The 19654-nt window shown below is 36.3% G+C and overlaps 2 protein-coding genes across 3 annotated transcripts; one reads left to right on the top strand and one right to left on the bottom strand.

Moving 5' to 3' along the window:
• The first annotated feature begins 1993 nt into the window (after positions 1–1993).
• Positions 1994–9500, top strand: LOC147850285 (phosphatidylinositol/phosphatidylcholine transfer protein SFH6-like). Of its 2 annotated transcripts, XM_087336226.1 has the most exons (15): positions 1994–2262; positions 3718–4016; positions 4185–4284; positions 4426–4692; positions 4822–4899; positions 4987–5088; positions 5221–5270; positions 5348–5447; positions 6031–6123; positions 6233–6349; positions 6483–6618; positions 7779–7919; positions 8271–8506; positions 8936–9010; positions 9200–9500. In XM_087336226.1, exons 2-15 carry the CDS (start codon positions 3724–3726, stop codon positions 9221–9223), a joined length of 1812 nt encoding a protein of 603 aa, XP_087192352.1. In that variant the 5' UTR covers positions 1994–2262; positions 3718–3723; the 3' UTR covers positions 9224–9500. The 2 variants fall into 2 exon arrangements, with proteins under 2 accessions (XP_087192352.1, XP_087192353.1); XM_087336227.1 differs by lacking the exons at positions 8936–9010; positions 9200–9500 and having other exon boundaries at positions 8235–8364.
• Positions 9501–10534: 1034 nt separating this feature from the next.
• On the bottom strand, positions 10535–13607 carry LOC147850284 (pentatricopeptide repeat-containing protein At3g09040, mitochondrial-like). The gene has a single exon (XM_087336541.1). The coding sequence runs from the start codon at positions 13356–13358 to the stop codon at positions 10635–10637; it is 2724 nt and encodes a 907-aa protein (XP_087192667.1). The 5' UTR covers positions 13359–13607; the 3' UTR covers positions 10535–10634.
• Positions 13608–19654: the final 6047 nt, after the last annotated feature.

Raw genomic sequence — 19654 nt, 5'->3', positions numbered from 1 at the left:
ATCAAAATTTTTGATTGGTCATTGTTTCATACAATTGTAGGTTAAAAGAGCCAATAGGACTGGGCTCTTGCGAGGAAGCCAACCCTATGAATGATTTGACAATTGTCAAATAATATTCTTGCAATTGACTAAGAGCCAAAGCACACAACTTCATACTTAAGAAATAAAGTTTTATTTTGAAGGACTACGAAAGGGTTCAACAAATAATTGAGTGCCAATATACCCCAAAACTGAACCTATGCAAAAATGAAAGAAACACGAGGTACTTAATAATATATAAATAAGATTTTCACTTGCTTTTTTCAAACTAAGTGGCCAAGACAAATTTCCTTTGGGTAATAACACGAGGTACTTAATGATATATAGATAATGGCAATAACACATTGACAAGCAATATCCCAAGTAGACATTGCATTGGTGAAGAAACAAATGTTACTCAATAGGGAACAACTCATTAGCTCAACATTTCCATCAAACCCGAGATTTTTTCATAGCATGAGCAATTCATGAAAAATATATCCAACCATGGTATGGGTAATACTTTATTGGTGAATCCAATTTGTAGTGATTAATTATTAACCAGAATAATAAATAAATTGTCAAAATATGTCTAATTTAGTGATTGAGGCATAGGTGTATGGTCCAAAATATATCGTAGAATCACATGCTAATAGGGCATGATGGAATCCATACCTAGGCCATGTATTCAATTGTCATCTAGGAAAAGCAATAGGTTTGCATCATCGAAGACTATGTTCACTATGATGATTGATCTTTATTTTTTTGTGAATTAAAAAAGTAAGCATTTTGTTGCTCCACCTTTTGTGAAAATATTTGGAAAATTAAAACTTCAAAGTTTACATGCATTAACCTCTTTCCTTTGCACTCCAAATGTTTCAGAATCCATACCTAGGCCATGTATTCAATTGTCATCTAGGAAAAGCAATAGATTTGCATCATCAAAGACTATGTTCACTGTGATCTTTATTTTTTTGTGAATTAAAAAAGTAAGCATTTTGTCGCTCCACCTTTTGCGAAATGTTTTGGAAAATTAAAACTTCAAAGTTTACATGCATTAACCTCTTTCCTTTGCACTCCAAATGTTCCATTGCTTTTTCCGACAATCAATGAAGTTGGCATCTAATAAGTATTGTAAGAGTTTACCCTAAACCACAATGTCCAATTCCTAGAGCATTCTCGGTGAAATCCATTGCAAACAACAAATATCAAATTTGGTCGTACTATTTCCACGTTGTAAAGTTGCTTTTTGAGCCTAGAGAAGTATTGAACAACCGCATATTTATGTGCTCATGTCACACCCAAAAAACAAGAAGAAGACGTTTGATTATATATATAGCTTTGGTACAAGTAGTTGGTCACGAACGAGTGAAACAATGTTATCACGTTGTATTCAAGATCATGAAGAGGAAGTCAACAACAACTAGGGGGCCACCATGTTCAATCAAGCCAACATCCATCTATCCATCTATCGATCTATCGATCCATTGATCCCCATCCATTGATCCATCTATCCATCCATGCATCCATTCATTGATACATCCATCTATCAATCCATTCAACCCCATCCATTGATCCATTGATCCATCAATCCATCCATGCATCCATGCATTATACATCCTTCTATCGATCCATTGACCCCCATCCATTGATCCACCAATCCATCCACGCATCCATGGATCCATTCATTGATACATCCATCTATCGATCCATTGATCCACCAATCCATCCATGCATCCATTCATTGATATCTCTATCTATTGATCCATCGATGCATGCATGCATGCATACACAAATACATAGCCGATAGGAGTGTAAATAATTGACTTTTATTTATTTATGTTAAAGGGATATGTAGGTGCTGCCATAAATAATAATAATAACTAATGACTTTCGTCGTTGTTACCATTGAATTGGATATTGGAGACCGAATATGCAGAAGATGAATATAACGTTTCTACAATGAATAAAAATAGCGCGAACACACACAGAAGACAGACGAGAAGAAGAATTGAACCCATTCATTTTTCTAACCCTAACCCTAACCCTAACATTCGGAAACACAGCAGTAACACCTGTCAGGTTGAAACAAGAAACAAAATAAAAAAGAGGAGGAGGAGGAAGAAGAAGAATAGATAAAGAAGAAGAAGAAGAAGAAGAAGAAGAAGAAGAATAGATAACGGTGGCCATTCTCTTGGCTTGATCCGCGCCGAAGCATCTGCTGGAAAAACTTGTTTAAAGCGCGTGAGTCTTCTTCTTCTCCATTCCATCTCTGTTTTGGCTATACTTAGGTCTTTTGCGCACAAATTAGACAAGAGAAGAAAGATCTAATCGAGTGATTGAAAGAAAAGAATACATGTATTGACATAGTATTCGCAGAGATAGAATATATATATTTCTTGCTCGCGAATCAAATCGTACAAACTTCAGGTGAGATAGAATTTAGGGTTCTGTTTTTCAGTTCGACGAGCCTCTATATCGATGTTCAATTTAAGGATGAGTGATTTCGATATGTTTGTTGAATCCCCGTTTAGGCTCATGAATGTATTTTGAATCGTTTTTTTCTATTCGTGTATTCAGTATCAATGTATTCATATTGCCTAATCATGGTTAATAACACATATGAAAATCAATCTCATTGTGAATGATCAATTTAAGGATGATTGATATCTATGGTTTTTGAATGTTTCATTTTAGGGACATGAATGTTTTTTCATTGTTTTTCTTTTGTTTATGTTAAAGTATTAATGTCTTGCTACTGCAAACTGTGGTAAGTAACATTTATGAAGATGATTTGCTTGCTGATTTTTGTCAATCTAAGTATCAGGAATTTCGGTATGACTTTTTTGGCATTTAATTGTAGCCACATAAATGTGTTTTTGTTTTTTCTTTCTTCTGTATCTCTTGGGATTGTTGTTTTTTATTGCCTAATTATGATGTATAGCCATAGGCCTAAATGAAGGTGGCTTATCTCAATTGATGGATTGATAAAAGTTGTGCTTTGAACTTTTTATATAGTTATTTGGGCATTTATTTTCAGGCACCCAATGGTTTCTCATTCTTTCCTTCGCATTTCTCCAGTATCAATAGTATTATGTTGCCCTAATTGTGCACCAACTTTTCTGTCACCCTGAGGATAAGTGCTTTGTGTATGGAATTTTATATAGGCACAGTGATCTTTCGTTTTCTCCTTCACGGTTATTCTTTGTATTTACCGAAAGTGCAATGCATTGTATTGTCTGATTGCTATAAGCAGCACATATAAAGGTGGATCTCTCTTTTGATGAATTGATCTTGTCTTTTGGTCAATTGAAGGATGAGAGTTTCCACTAGGTCTTATCGTGCAATTGTCACATGAATGTTTTTTGCTGTATAATCTTTGCAAATTAAGGAGCATTATATTTGCTTACTTGTGGTAAATAGATCTCTTTGTTAATGGATCAATTCAGCTTTTGTCAATCTAAAGGCGATTCTTTTACCTTTGCACATTAAGGAGCATTATATTTGCACAATGGGTGTAAATAGGTCTTTTTGTTGATGGATTGATTCGATTTTTTTCAATCTAAATATCAGTGCTTTGTAAGTCTGTCTGTTTTTAGGAGCATGAATAGTTTTTGTTCTGTTTTCACTTGTTTTTTGTTTGTATCTCTTAAGGAGTGTTATTGAGTATTTATGGTAAATAACCTATGCCATATGTAGGTGTCTATGGCACATGATGACAAGGAAGAGAAAAGTGATGAGGAACAACACACCACTGATGATGAAAGGAAAAGTAAGACCAAGATGGGAGCACTCAAAGCAATGGCGAGGATTAATTCACGGAGACTAAGGGATTCTTTGAAACGCCGTCGAAGAAAGCATTATGGCAGTGACTCATTGCTGCAAATCAAAGACATTAGAGATGCACAAGAACAAAAAGCTGTTGATGATTTTCGTCAGGTGCTCGCCGCAGAGGATATTCTTCCAGCAAAGCACGATGATTACCATGTTCTTCTGAGGTGACTTGATCAGGAAAACTTATGAAGTTTCTTTGTATGGCCGATTTGTCAGGACATTGTTTGAAGCTCTCTTTGTAACATTGAGATAAGGTTATGGAAATAATCTGAAAGATTTTGAACTCTAGGAAGTGAATCCATTGAACATGTTTATAATACATCACTTCACAGGTTCTTGAAGGCTCGTAAATTTGATACCGAAAAAAGTAAGGAGATGTGGGCTTCTATGTTGCAATGGAGGAAAGAGTTTGGTGTTGACACAATTGAAAAGGTACAGTGCTTGTTTAGCCATCAAATGGGACATTCATGTTGCATTAGCATGTGATTTTGAATATTCATCTTGTATTGCCCTTTGTATCCTTTGTTCTTGTGCCATGAGAAATTGCATGCAACTACTAACTGCCCAAAACAGGATTTTATATATTCGGAGCTCGATGAAGTGAAGAAGTATTACCCCCATGGTTCTCATGGAGTGGACAAGGAAGGGAGACCAGTTTATATAGAGAGACTGGGAAAGGTGGACGCTAACAAATTGATGAATGTAACGACATTAGAGAGATACTTAAAGTATCATATCCAAGAATTTGAGAGGTCTGTGAACAAGAAATTTCCAGCTTGCTCGGTTGCAGCCAAAAAGCACATTGGTTCTACTACAACAATTCTTGACGTTTCTGGTTTGGTAAGTTCCATTGTGCTCCTTTTCATTTCTTGACATAAAGAGATAATATTAGTTCATCGCTTTAGTAGAATAGAAATAGTTCTCTGCTTTTTTATGATATGATTGTTTAATATTTGATTTTCTTCACAGGGAATTAAAAATTTCAGCAAAACTGCAAGAGAACTCCTCCATGAGATCCACAAAATTGATAATGAAAATTATCCAGAGGCATGTAGCTGTATTTTGAATCAAGGGGGCAGGTTAATTTCATCACTAAGCTCATAATGTGGAATCTGATGTTCCTATTTTGCACAGACTCTGCATAGGATGTTCATAATCAATGCTGGACCTGGATTTAGGCTTCTTTGGAATTCAATCAGAGGGTTTCTTGATGCAAAAACAACAGCAAAAATAAGCGTAATATCTATTTTTTTCGTTTAATTGTTTTTTTTATTACTTTTTTGTGTGTGTAATTGTAATGCTTTTTTATATCTAGTTGATTTACCTTATCTTCAACGGAGTTGGAATTATGGTTTTCCTTACATATAGGTTCTGGGAAATAAGTTCCAAAGCAAGCTTCTAGAAGTAATTGATGCAAGGTAAACTAGTATAGTTAAATGTGTGAGTCACAAAGTCTCCATAACCAAGTTTTTAACGGAAATCAGTATGGTTACAGTCAGTTGCCAGAATTCCTTGGAGGCAAATGTACATGTGCCCATGAGGGTGGATGCTTGCATTCTGATAAAGGACCTTGGCAAGATCCTGCTATTATGCAGGTAAGATAAGTCATTTTATTTATTTATTGAAAGAAGTAAGGTGAATGATTGTATTTCCTGTGACAATTGTGTACGCCAATTATCGAAAATCTTTAGAAATTATTGGTCTCATACATGGCTGAATATTATTCATGCGTAAACACACTTTAGTTGTCTGGAGATGGCCTTTTGAAATGTGGATGATCCAATCCTGAATGAATATGGTATAAAGGGTTTTGGCTACTGCTGTTTCAATCCATTATTTTTATTTTTATCATCACGTGATTATTAATATTGATATCACCTCCATATGAATGGTTTGAGCTAGATGACATACCTGGGAGTAGTATGTTGCGCGTCAACACCTCTCCCATGGGCCACAGTTCACGGGATATATCTATATATATGGTTGGGTGCATAGTAATCCCAATAGTGTAGTTATGGGAATGGCCATATGCATAAACTGACTTTGGTTGTTTGGAAATTGGAACACATCTTATGTTTCCAAACTAAAATACTCGAAAGGCATTTTCAAGTTCTATTTCAAGATATGTATCTATTTTTATTAGCCATATAGATCTACACTGTCATGTGTTGACTGCAGGTGGTATTAGATGGTGAAGTAAAGAATGCTAGGCAGATTGTAACAGTCTCGGCTACCAATGCTCACCATGCTTGTGAAAAACAATGTTCTAAGGTCCATTGTTACTGTATAATTTTTTACCATTTTTTCCTTCTTTCGCGTCGATGCATTCTTTTGCAGCTGTATAAGGCTATTTGAATTGCAAAACCTCTATTTACTTCAGTCTAAAGAGTATAGCTTATCTACAACCGAGTCTGAATCAGAGTTGGATGATGGTATATTACGACCTGAGGGAAGTACCAGCGAAAATAATGCAAATTTATCACCTGTTCGTGAAGAGGTATTTAGGCCATTTTGCTGAAAAAACTAGTTTCTTGTTTTGAGGTTTTTTGAGCTCGAATATGTTGGAGAAGCTTTATAAATGAAGTTTGCAAAAAGTTCAGCTTCAATATTGTATTCTTTGAATGTCTCAGTCTCAGGGGAGAGAGAGTGTCAACAGGATGATGCTGGATAATTTATCAGGGATGGAATCTGTTCCTTTGGTTGATAAACCAGTAGATATGGAATGGGGAAGGAAAGAAGTCATCAGGGAATCTAACTCCATACAAGGTCTCCTCCCTCCCTCCCTCCCTCTACATATATCTCCTTGTATTAGGGCTATATTCTAGTAGTAAGCTAAGTTTTTATTAACCCTTGCACTACTTTACTAGATATGCCATTTACAACATATAGGGGTTGAACATATGACCTTGGTGTCCACCGAACAACCTTACCATCTGAGATATAACTATCTCACAGACTTGATTGCTAGTTTATTTGATCTTCCTGAACCCTAGAGATAGTTGATGCATGAGAGTATACAGATAAACTTTTAAAACCCAAGATGTCGAATAAACAATTAATGCATTCTAATCTGAAGATATGCATACTTGATCTAAGTTCAGGGATATACTGCAATAAAATAAATAAATGTAGAAGTGATATGGCTGAAGGAGACCAGTTTCTCTCTAATCACGATAAAGTGCTGTAAACCAAACTGATGAAAGGAGAAGAGTTGAAGGAGGGTAATGCAATCCTATCTAAGGATGATCCATCCAATATTTTGTTGACAGTGTGTCATGAGGGTCTTATGTACTCTTGTGGGCCCATAGATGAGCATAATCATATTCAGTTTCGTTTCTCTTTCAAGAAAACATGCAATTCACAGTGACTAGAGTTGGAACTATTAAATTAAATCTTTAGAAGAGTAATAAATCAAGAATAAACAAGATAATACATTGTAAAGCAGAAAGAACGTGAAAGCCTTTCCTCTATACAGCATATAATATGAGACTTCAGATGTCCTGATAATTTTTTTTATAGATTCACAGGTTTATCATATTTCAACTGAATATAAAAGTATAAAATATGGTGTAATTGAGAAACTTGCGTTTTACAACATTAAGGTTGTGGGTGCAACTCTCAAGTAATGGGTTTGATGTTGCGTGCATTATAAAATCCCATTATAATTTTATTCTGTGGTCATACAGACAAATCTGCACCTAAAAACATCTCAACAAAATCAGTATTGAGATTATTTCTATGACCCAATGGTTGAAATGATAGAATTGTGCATTGAAAAGGCAATGCTAATAATTCGGTTATCTTTAAATTATACACCAATGTTTTTAAAACTAGTTTTTCAAAAGCAGTATACGGAATGTCAAAATCGCACAAATATGTTTGCTGTTCTCTCTCCTTTTGCATTATATATGTTATTGTTATTGCAGAAATCTACATGAATGATATAATGCTGAACATTACGGAGTTTCTCTGCTGGGTGGTAGCGATCATCACGGCGTTTTTCATTGGCATTGGGCCGGTTGTGGACTACGTCTTCCGTGGAATTGTAGGGAACAAGAGAAGAGAATGTAAGAGCCATGTTCCACCCTTAACATTTGGTACCATTATGAAAAGAAACTTGCTAAGTGTTTTCAATTATAGATCACACATGGCTCCATGCCATTAAATATATAAAAAGAGAAAAAATGGATTTAAATAGAGAAAGATTCTCTTTTTTGGTACTCCTAATTTAACAAAAAGACAATTTCACTTGCAATTTATTTTGATTTTTTAATAGCAATTCTTTAAATAAATAGGCATGCAAATCCAAAGTTATATCTAGCTATAACTTCAAAGAGAATAAACCACCTAAATTATATTAGAAACATGTTTAAATGAATCAGAAATTGTTTTTAACCTTAAAGCTATTAAAACTTTAGTGGGATGCGGCTCTGACCTCAAACCAGTTTATGATAAGAAGAAGATACCAGAGTCTCAGTATGGACTCTATGCATCAGAGTCCTTGAATTTCAGTAAACGATTGGAATTCTTAGAGGAACAGATCGATCTTTTCAACAAAATGCGTGAGCCCTATGGTGCGTCAAAACAAGCCATTATCGATGAATCGTTGCATAGGATTAGATCGCTCGAAGAACAATTGGCTGAGACACGAAAGGTAAGCTTTTCTATTGAAATATGAAAGGAAGAATAACATCACAAACCCATAACTTTTTGAATATTTACCACATCACCCCTCAGTTTTGAAACTTACCAGATAACACATTTTTTAAAACAATTACCAGAATACCCCTCGGTCTTGTTGACAAATTTACTTCTGTGGATGTGTATTCTGGGTATTCTTTGACAAAAAGGGTTGATCTGGTAAAATATATCCAAAATGATATTGAATATTTTGGTGAGTTTTTTAGGGTTTCTGGGGTTGCCAGGACCCAGTGATTTGGATTATTTTGCTTGATAACTCATAGGTCTAGACATCAATTCCTCCATTAAAAACAAAAGCAAAATGGAAGGTTCCAATATCACCTATAGTTCTCTTCTTTATTTGACATGTATTTTTTGTTGTGTTTATTTGTTTTTGGAATAGACATTACGAACGGTGCTCGCAAAGCAAACTGATTTGTATGATTGTCTCGAAGAATTCAAAGATAAGAGATGGCAGGTGAGTAATTAAGTTGCAAAACTGTTGTTTTCTTTGCCATTTGTGCTTAAGACCAAAATATCTCATTCAAATTTGAGATTTATTTATTTGTCAAGTGTACTTGATCTCTTTGTTTAAATTTGAGAATTTTTCCATTATTTGTTGTATTTAAGTCTGAAGTTTTAAATAATGATGATTTTGTTTACACAGAAGAAGAAAGCAAGTTGTTGGTGATTCATCGATCTTCATTGTTCAATAAAATATCCAAATGAATCAAAATAAAATTAAAAAGGTCTTGGTCATCGTGAGTAATCTCTTAATTGTTTCATTTGGTGAAAAAGGCAGATGTTTAACTTTAACACCACATTTAAAAAAAATTTATTATCTTACTAAGATTTGTGTAATAATCGCCAAACTTATATATGAGGCTTTGGTGAAAGGGCTTGATCTTTTATTATCCAATATAAAACTTTTCGACCTTTGAAAAAATAAAGTTAACTATACTGTTATTTAATTGAATTCTGGGCATTCAGAGATACTTATTACAATGTTATGCATTTACAATATTATGGAAACATAGATATAGAAGGATTTCAATCAAAAAATGAAAAACTAAAGAGAAGAGATTCAAATGATTGTAAATTGTAATAAAGTTAACTAAACTGTTATTTAATTGAATTCTGGGCATTCAGAGATACTTATTACAATATTATGGATTTACAATATTATGGAAACATAGATATAGAAGGATTTCAATCAAAAAATGAAAAACTAAAGCTAAGAGATTCAAATGATTGTAAATTGTAATATCTAAGGTGATTGAAAAAGTGTCTTTCGTAATACTTTTTAGCACATCTATACATCAATAATCTTGCTAAATTATACACAACATATGCAAATACATTAAAAAATAGCTTCAACTACTCTGCTTATGGGGTTGTTTAAGAAGCAATAAATTGTTCAACAGATTTTTTTTCTTTAAAGAATTACCTCACTACAATAAATGGTTCAATCTCTATCTTTTAATCAGTTGCTCAACATACTCTGAGAAACAAGTTAAGCCTACCTCTTGATGACACCTTTGGTAAAAACATTTATTGAGCTCGTTCAGCTATGTTCAGCTATTTGTCTACTCTGTACAGTGAGACAAAATCTATTTAGAGAGAGACAGGTCCTTGCACATTGTGTATGTGATTATCATTCTTTGTTGTGTAGACTTCACTCACATGCTAGTGAATGTTCAGCTGTAGTTTCTTAGTGAATGTATCTCTCATAAACCTAATCATCATCTCATATTGGATGATATTCACAACAAACCTATTCCACGAAGTGAAATTGTTAATAAACCAAAATTCCTTTTGCTTCTGAACCTTATAAAACATCAAAATCAAAAGATAATACACACGTTTGCTATATACCTTCTTCACAAGATGATTGTCAACTTATTACTTAGTCCTCTTGCATTAAAAATTTTGTTGTGAGCCCAAAAAGCAAGATGTTCATAAGTATAAGCAAGAGTATGTTTTATTTGAGAGTATATTTGCTGTAAAAATCCCTGCAGCTTATCATAAAATCCCTAGAGCATATTATAAATCCTTTATAGTATTGCAAGAGTGTAGCATGAGAGCACGAAGCATGTTTAACTCTATGTCTTACAATCAGTTATGTCTATACTCGCATATAAATGAGACATCAAGTTATATGCTATTGCATCATTTCTATCCAAGGACATTACATGTTTGAAGGCCATTTTACCAAGTTCCAAGTTCCCCCAACGTCTACAAGAATCTAATAGTGTGTGCCATACATTTATATCGTTTGGCAGTAGCATCTTGTTAGTTATTTCTACAGCTTTATACAATTGGCCCAGACATCCAAGGATATTCACAAGGCTTGCACTGTGCTCACGCAATGGAAGGATACCATATTCTCTAGACATAATATCAAAATAAGTGTGACTCTTCTCCAACTGGCCTTTATATTGGCAGGCATGTAATACAACAGTAAATGTAACTTCATCAGGTATTATACCATCTTCTACCATTCTATCAAAAATGGAGAAGACATAATCACATTCTCCATTCTGCACATAGCCAGTCATTAATGAGGTCCATGCAACTACATCTTTCTTTGGAAGATACCCAAGCACCTGGGCTGCTTTAGTAAGCAAACCCATTTTTGCATACATGCTAACAACAGCATTGCCCACAAGGCCTCTTTCTAAGAATCTCCGCCTTTCGATATCAGCATAGATTTCCTCACCCTTACCTAGGGCTCCCAAACTCGCACAATACTTCAAGCTACATACAAACACTAAGGTATCTGGTAACACACCATTATGTTGCATCTCGTCAAAGAATGTGAGCGTTTTTTCCTCGTTACCCTGTCCACCATATGCTCCCATAAGAGCAGTCCAAGATGCAACATTATGATAGGAAAGTTTGTTAAACACTCCTTGTGCTTCTGGAAGGCAGCCAAATTTAGCATACATATCAATTAGAGTGTTCCCAACCACAATATCACTTTGAAGCAAGCCTTGTTGTTCAATCTCTACGTGTATTTCTCTGCCCTTGTACAAAGTTCCCATAATACTACAAGATTTCAAAGCCGAAATATAGGAAACAGCACTTGGAGGGATGCCCTCAAGTCGCATATGTTCAAAACATTTGAGAGCTTCATCTCTAAGCCCATGTTCAGCATATCCTGCAATTAATGAGCTCCACGTGATCATATCTCGAACAGGAAGTTTATCAAAAACATTCTGTGCCATCAAAAGCAATCCACCCTTGGCATACAAATCAACCAAAGTATTCCCAATCACAAGATCTTTCTCAAGCAATCCTTGCTTTTCAATCTCATAATCTAACCCCCTAATTTTCTGTTTATCTTGCATAGTATCGCATGCTTTCAAGCAGAAGACATATGTGACAGCATTTGGTTGTATGCCTTTCAGCTGCATTTTCTCAAAGCAGTCAAGAGCTTTTTGATTATATCCAAAATCCACAAATCCTGCAATTAATGATGTCCATGAATATACATCTTGCTCTGGAAGATCATCAAACACTTTCTCTGCTGTTTGAAAAAGACCACATTTGGCATATACATCAACCAAAGTATTTCCAACCACAAGGTCGCTTTCTAGAAACCCTTTTCTTTCTATATCAGCATGGATCTCTTGAATTTTTTGGGTATCTTTTATGCTTCCAGCAGCTTTCAAGCTAAATACAAAAGTGGAAGGATTTGGTGCAATACCCTCTGCTCTCATTTTCTCAAAGCATTTGAGTGCCTCTTCACCATGCTCATGTGTGACATATCCCGAAATTAATGCATTCCATGTGATCGTATTCCGAATTGGAAACCTATCAAAGATTTCTCGTGCCTTTACAAGCTGACCACATTTAGTATACATCCCAACTAAGGCACTACCGATAGCAATATCATTATCTAAGCCTTGTCTCTTGAGTTCAAAATGTATTTCTTGACCCTTATATGTGGCTCCTATATCCCCACAAGCTTTCAAGCTGCAAGTGTAAGTCACAACATTTGGTGAGATACCATCAGCTTGCATATGATCAAAACATTTCAATGCTTCCTCTCCGAAACCATGCTCAACATATGCCGACATAAGAGCAGTCCACGAGACAACATCCCGAAAATGAAGCTTTTTAAATACTAGTTTTGGTATAGCAAGTGACCCACATTTAGCATACATATCGATAAGGCTGCTTCCTATAAAGGGGTCAATTTCAAGCAATCCTTTCATTTCAATTTCAACATGCATCCTATATCCTTTATCTATATCTCTGATATTACCACAAGCTTTCAAGCACCAAACAAGTGTGAAAGCATTTGGGGAGACCTTCTCATGTTGCATTTGTTCGAAACAATGAAGTGCTTCTTCACCATATTGATGTTCAACATATCCTCCAATCAATGTCGTCCATAAGACAACATCCCGTACCAAAAGCTTATCAAACACTTCTTGTGCGTTTACAACTTTACCACATTTAGCAAACATATCCACCAAGCTACATCCAATAAAACAATCGGTTTCAATCCATCCCATTCTCGCAGCCTCAGCGTACAGCTTGACACCAATTTCTAGGTCTTTCACCTTTCCACACGCTTTAAACAGTGCCACAAATGTGCGTGGATTGGGATATATGGGACAATATTTAGATTCATTCTGGCCATAGTTTGCCTCCTTTTGGACATATTTTGCCTCTTCTTGGCCTACAATATGTTTCAGCTTATTTTGATATAGAGCAAGAGCATAATGTGGCTTACCACATTTGATATACGCATTGATAAGACAATAAGTGGAATTTTTTGTTGGGTTTTTCAAACCATCAAAAACTTTGTTGAGCATTCTTTATGCTTCCCACTGATACAAGCATAGAAACTAAAGAATCTCCTACCTTCTGCTCGCAAAGAAAATCATGTAAATACGAGGCATGTGATCGATTTCTCTCCTTCCTGATCTTGTTCAGAATGGATGCGAATTTATCTATCCACGACTGAGAGAGAATACCTTCTTCTAAAGAAAGTAGGGCCTCTTTCAGAGCATGCATTCTTCACAGGAACAACCCCCCCCCAAAAAAAAAGAAAGGAGGGAGAAAAGAAAAGAAAAGAAGCATTACCTGGTCTTCTTCTTCTTCTTCTTCTTCTTCATCATCATCATTATCATCTATGTCATCTGCTTCCTTTCTGTTTCTGCTCCATGTTCCTGCTGTTGGTAAAGGGTAGATGTGGAAATATATATATATATATATATACACATGTATATAATATATATGCTCTCTTCCGGATACAAGGGTATGAAAAAAATAAGGAAAACGTCAATTAGCTTCTTATTCATTATTGTCCCCCCCCCCCCCCCCCCCCCCCCCATCACAAAGACTCCACGTATTTTTCTTTATTTCCCCAAATGCCCCTAATCCTTCGCCACTTTGCCTCAGTTGCAATGGGGTATCTTGTTACTTGGGTGTTTTGCATCTACACAAAAGTCTAAGATTTGTAGTGACCTAGTTTTAATTCCCGAAATTTTCACTTTTGAGAAAATCATCAAATTCAAGGTTGCTCAAATTCCTAGGGGGCACTTATGTACTCTTGGACAAAGCATACCCTTGGATGTTGTTGATCTATTCCTCAAGGTTAGGGTAGGCTATTAGACATGATTGCACTTCATTCCTTGCTCCTTAATTGCCTCACTACTCAATTCATGTCCCTTTGATATCATGGCTCGTATTTAACTAGTATTATTAGCTCAATGCTTTCTTTGTTTTCACTTTTGTCTTGTTGTCAGGGATCCGTGGCCGTTTCTCTAGATTTTGTGCGATACATTGGGCATGAGTGACTGCTTGGATCTTGATATTGAAAGGTAAAACAAACAATAGGTTTATGTCAACCTTTTTATTCACAGAATGGAACACTATGTGTTCATGATTACGTCACTCACACAATGTTGCCTCTTGCATAAACCAAGCCATTAGATCTTGGCCTTTTTGGTTTATGGAGATAATAGGTTTGCTAGTTGGGAAGATGACCAAAATGATTCAATCATTTTATTTTGGTGCTGCCATTTATGATAATGTTGTTTAATGAGCAATTGTTTAGCATGTGAGGTTCTTCGCAAATAGAAAAACATCATTTCAAATATTTGCATAGGTCCCTTTGATCCTTTCTTTAGTTGTGTTCATTGTTGACCATTTTATAACATCTATACGAAAATGTATTCACATTGCTTTTACATAATAAGTGAACACCTCATCTTCTCTTGCGTCACTCCCATGTTCAACTTTGTCCAATCAATATTCATTCCTCATGGCCACTTTGAGACTTAACAAACATCACCCCATAGTAATCAAGGAATATTGAGTTAACATGAGATTTCCATGTCTTCGTCAATGTGATCAACTGGGTGAATGCAACTTTATGATCCCAACTAACATCAACTTATATCTTATGGCAAGCCCTAAATTAACGCATGTTGAGTGCAACTACTTGATGGTAAAGCAAAAAACCTTTATGAAGCTTTAAAAGCTGCAAAAAGATGCAAACCGAGGGCATCTCTCCTTATTGCTTCATCACCCCTTATTGCTGGCTATGCTCAACAAATCGGCTATGATGAGGGTACAAGGGAATCGGTTGGTATATTTGTTTATCCAACACAACTTTTGTATTTCTTATGATTTAATAATATTAAGGCGTATCTTTTTAGGAAAAGAAGAAGAAGAAGATCTATCAATAATTGGTTATTCATAAATTTGTCTTTCACAATGAATCACTCTATGCACTTGTATTGGTGGCAATGGATGTTTTGAGCAATTGATATTTCATCGGCTAGGGACATTAGATGTGGTTGTAGATTACTTATCATGACTTGGGTCAAGAAAAAATGTATAGTGGTATATTATAACGTGAATGTCGATGATGGATCACTTTGTGACAAAGGCAACTCTAATGAAAGGCTTCTCGAAGTTAACTATTCATGAACCATGGTTGCTCTCAACAATCATAACTATTTCTTATGATTTAATAATATTAAGGCGTATCTTTTTAGGAAAAGAAGAAGAAGAAGATCTATCAATAATTGGTTATTCATAAATTTGTCTTTCACAATGAATCACTCTATGCACTTGTATTGGTGGCAATGGATGTTTTGAGCAATTGATATTTCATCGGCTAGGGACATTAGATGTGGTTGTAGATTACTTATCATGACTTGGGTCAAGAAAAAATGTATAGTGGTATATTATAACGTGAATGTCGATGATGGATCACTTTGTGACAAAGGCAACTCTAATGAAAGGCTTCTCGAAGTTAACTATTCATGAACCATGGTTGCTCTCAACAATCATAACTAAAGTTAAACGTAAGCAACTCTCCATTTGCAACTCAGACGTTTATCTTCTTTAATGATATTGCACACCACAATGGTGCCAATGACATCAAGCATCGTGGAGTCAAGCACCACAAAAAGAAGGGTAGGGAATCCAATTATTGTGTCATAGGCAAACACTACGTGGACATAACTATAGATTGCGGTAATGCCTATAACATTGAGAGTGGAAATGCCGTACAATGCATTTGAAGATGTTAATAGATGTTAATCTGATGGCAAAATGCCAAATGCAACTTTGATGACAACTTACAAGTGAGCTCTTGAAATGGACAAGATCACAAACTCTCCAATGGATAGGCACAATTATCATTGATTTTCAAACTATCAAGCAAGGTTTTCTTGAAGATTGGCTCATGAATTGGATTTAAGAAATCCATAGAGGGGAAAATAAAAGAATTGGTATCAATTATCAAATTTAATTAGATCTGTCATGGCCAAGTTATACAACACTATCATGGAGCAAAACGATTAACGCACGGGTGTAACATCATCGCAAACGAGCAATTGGTGAAGTATGCTTAATTAGACCAAAACATTTGGTCGTCAAAGATTTGGTTACAGAAAGAGTAATTAGGGAAGAAAGGCCACGTGAAGGGAAGACGATAATGTGTTATCAGGTGTTCGCACGATTATGTGAGCAGGTTATGGATGCCAATTGAAAATGGACACACACACAATTTCCATGTGAGGGAGAGAGGGGTATGTGCGTAAATTTCCAAATCTTTATCTTCCTCTTGTTGGATCGGCTTTAGCTTTCTTTGTCTGCTGCCTTTGGTTCGGCAAATCGGAGAGAGTGCATGTGCTTCCCATGGACTATGGAGCGGCTCCGTAGAAGAGGAGGTCGATCGGAAATGTGTTACTCAGATTCCCGAAAGTTGTTTAGGGAAAATCAATAAGAATAAAAACTTAACTTATATATGGACTTGTTTCCTCCCAATTATTTAGCTATATCAATAAAAAATTGTTTGCATATGACTGTCAGATTTATCGAGACAAATTAAGGTAACATTAGAAGCATTACGTGATGTCGCAAGGGGTGCACCTCTCAATCTCCATGCATGGAGGCACATGAAGAGTCGTCTCATACTTGGGAATGAGAGTGCAATCTACCTTAAGGCATCATTTAATCTTCAAGTAATATATGTCGAGAAATGGAGGGAGGTAGTATTAGCGTCACATAGTGACGCATCGCATCATACACTTTCAAAGACTCTTAAAGAGTTAAAGCAGGATTACGCGACTCATGTACGTGATTATGGCATCACAACGGAGTATGTAAAAGCACTCATTAGAAGTTGTGGTTGCCAAACGGTGTCGAAGGTTGGCCCGAACGAAGGTTTGGGATCGAGCATGGGAAAATATAACAAGACCCTACCCATAGAAGTGATCAAGGTAGAAACCCACCAGTTAGATGTTGCACTCACGAATTTGCAAACCAAGTATCATACATGCTTAAGGAAAGGAGTCAAGAAGGGTATGCGTGTGAATAGGTATAGTTGTCATCGTGTTGGGACATCTCGACTTGCATCTAATTCCACTCGACAACACAGGTGCACACCCCGATGTGCCATGACTAAGGTTTATTGGTCTTTGATGATGCAAGATGCCTATGCACTCCAAGATCTTGGGAAAGTGGCTCATGTTCAATCCTACCTGCCTAATGAACCAGGATCTCCCGCAAGACAACCATTTATCTTCATACTTCAAGATCAATGGATGTTGGAAATGTGTGAGTGGTTGATCCTAAACAACTCTTGGGCAATTGACTCGACATTTAAAACTAACCAATTCGGGCTGCCATTATATGCAGTTGTTGCCCCCAATGCCATGGGAATTGGGATCCCGTTATGGTACATGCTTTGTAGTTCTGATAAGGGATCAACCCATGCGCAAGTTGCATTAGAAACTTGCTTGAGAGTTATATTCGCAAGGATTCCCACGGTGAGGCCAAATGCGATAGTGACTGATAAATGTTGGACATCATATAATGCCATAACTAATGTGGTTGCAACAGACCGTCAATCTTGGATTGTTGTAAATGGTCAACGGTTGCAAACACATTGTCGACTTTTGTTGTGTCAGTTTGACGTGAAAAAATCATGGGTGGACAACTTGTTGCCAAAAGCAAGTGCAACTGAGAGAAGCCATCTTTATCAACAAATGTGTCAACTGATGCAATGCATTATTGAATCTGCATTCAATGCGATGTGTGAGGAGTTAAAGGTAGAATATGTAGATGAGCTTGGTGTTTGGCAATATATAGAAGGAGGATGGCGTGGAGGAAACTTTGGCCCAAGTTTGGTAGAATGTTCAACTATGGACATGTTGACACCACCAATATTGAGGAAAGACATTGGCAGTTTATCAAATATACTGCCTTGAGAGGAAGAATAAACCGATCAATTACCGACCTTGTGCATGTCTTAATCGGGGACAATGAAACTGGCACTTGCATCGGAGGAACGGTCGTAGAGTGGTACCAGCAACAACAAGAAATATGTGAGAGTGGTCGATTTGCACCTTGTGCAAATTGTAGGGATCAAAGGTCCCGACTTAAAGAGGCGGAGAGAATATTGGAAAGGTATGTCAATGATACTTCCATGGTGCATATTGTGGACGAGGCCCGATATTGGTTTAGAATCTTGAGCATGATGACTCCCACTCTATGGTATAATGTCTCACTCCAATGCTCATATTGTGATTGCCAAGACCTTGCGATTAAATGTAAGCATTTACTCGATATTCGAATCATGATTAATTAGAGGCATATGCCACATTTATGTGGCTCATTGCCTTTTATAGATCACGCGACCCAAATACGAATGGACCATAATACAGAAATAGAAGTAGAGATAGAGGTAGAACGAGTCAGGGAGACAAACCCCACAACATCAGAGATTGAATCATTGAAGTCCAAAATACAAATGGCAGAGGAAGCACTTCAATGTCTCAAGCAAAGGTTAGGAACCTTTGACCGTGCAATTATTTTGGAATGTATACAAACATTAGAAGATATGACTGAGAAGGTGTATCGTGTTGGTGCACCAAGATCAACCAATGAAGAAGATTGCAGATCAATAAGTCGTAACCAACAAATTGGTGCTGAAAGAAGTGCAACAATAGACATCTTGCAAGAACTTATTGGTAGCTCCCCAAACACTTCCAAATCCCACACCAAAAAACTACAAAGAGGTGCAAGTCGGGCTAGGAGGTGATTGCCAATATGTGACCATGAGAAGGTTCGGTGTTTGCGTTGCGATGGCTTGACTTTGACTTCAAGAGACTTGATTGTTACATGTTGTAAAATAATTGTGGTTGCATTTTGCCATCATCCGGACATGAGCCATAATTGTTATATGTAATGTGTGTATTCATATTTCATTTTAGGGTTCCAAGGCGTGGATTATTCCCATTATCAATATTTGACATTCTAATATTTTATGTAAGATTTTTTATTTGAATCTTTACGTTGATTTGTTATTTGAATCTTGGAGATATAAATTTGTGTGATTTTTGAGTTTTAAATTTTAGGTTTTGAGAGCAATTGGAAGTTTAGGTTTTTTTGAGTAATTTTATGTATCATTTTCATGGCAAATATTTGTTGTACACTTCCAACTTTTTGGAGTTTTTGATGTTTGTTTCTAAGTCGGGCTTGTGGTGACAGAGTTTGGCAGACAGTGGGGGGATCCTTTTGACAGGGTCGGGCTCCTGGTGACAGAGGTTGTCAGGCAGCGGGGCTGCTTTTGACAGAGTCGGGCTCC

This window comes from Azolla caroliniana, unplaced genomic scaffold (assembly GCF_043228905.1).
Source record: "Azolla caroliniana isolate FFs.n. ecotype wild unplaced genomic scaffold, voAzoCaro1.0.p SCAF_21, whole genome shotgun sequence".
NCBI lineage: Eukaryota > Viridiplantae > Streptophyta > Polypodiopsida > Salviniales > Salviniaceae > Azolla > Azolla caroliniana.
This window is presented reverse-complemented; position numbering and strand designations above follow the sequence as displayed.

What these genes read in the sequence shown, in the direction of transcription:
- LOC147850285 (XM_087336226.1), top strand. Translation starts at nt 3,724, where the DNA reads ATGGCACATGATGACAAGGAAGAGAAAAGTGATGAGGAACAACACACC. An exon ending in TTCTTGACGTTTCTGGTTTG is followed by an intron (nt 4,693 to 4,821) that starts GTAAGTTCCATT and finishes TTTTCTTCACAG; the next exon opens with GGAATTAAAAATTTCAGCAA. An exon ending in GTGAAAAACAATGTTCTAAG is followed by an intron (nt 6,124 to 6,232) that starts GTCCATTGTTAC and finishes TATTTACTTCAG; the next exon opens with TCTAAAGAGTATAGCTTATC.
- LOC147850284 (XM_087336541.1), bottom strand. Translation starts at nt 13,358, where the DNA reads ATGCTCAACAAAGTTTTTGATGGTTTGAAAAACCCAACAAAAAATTCC.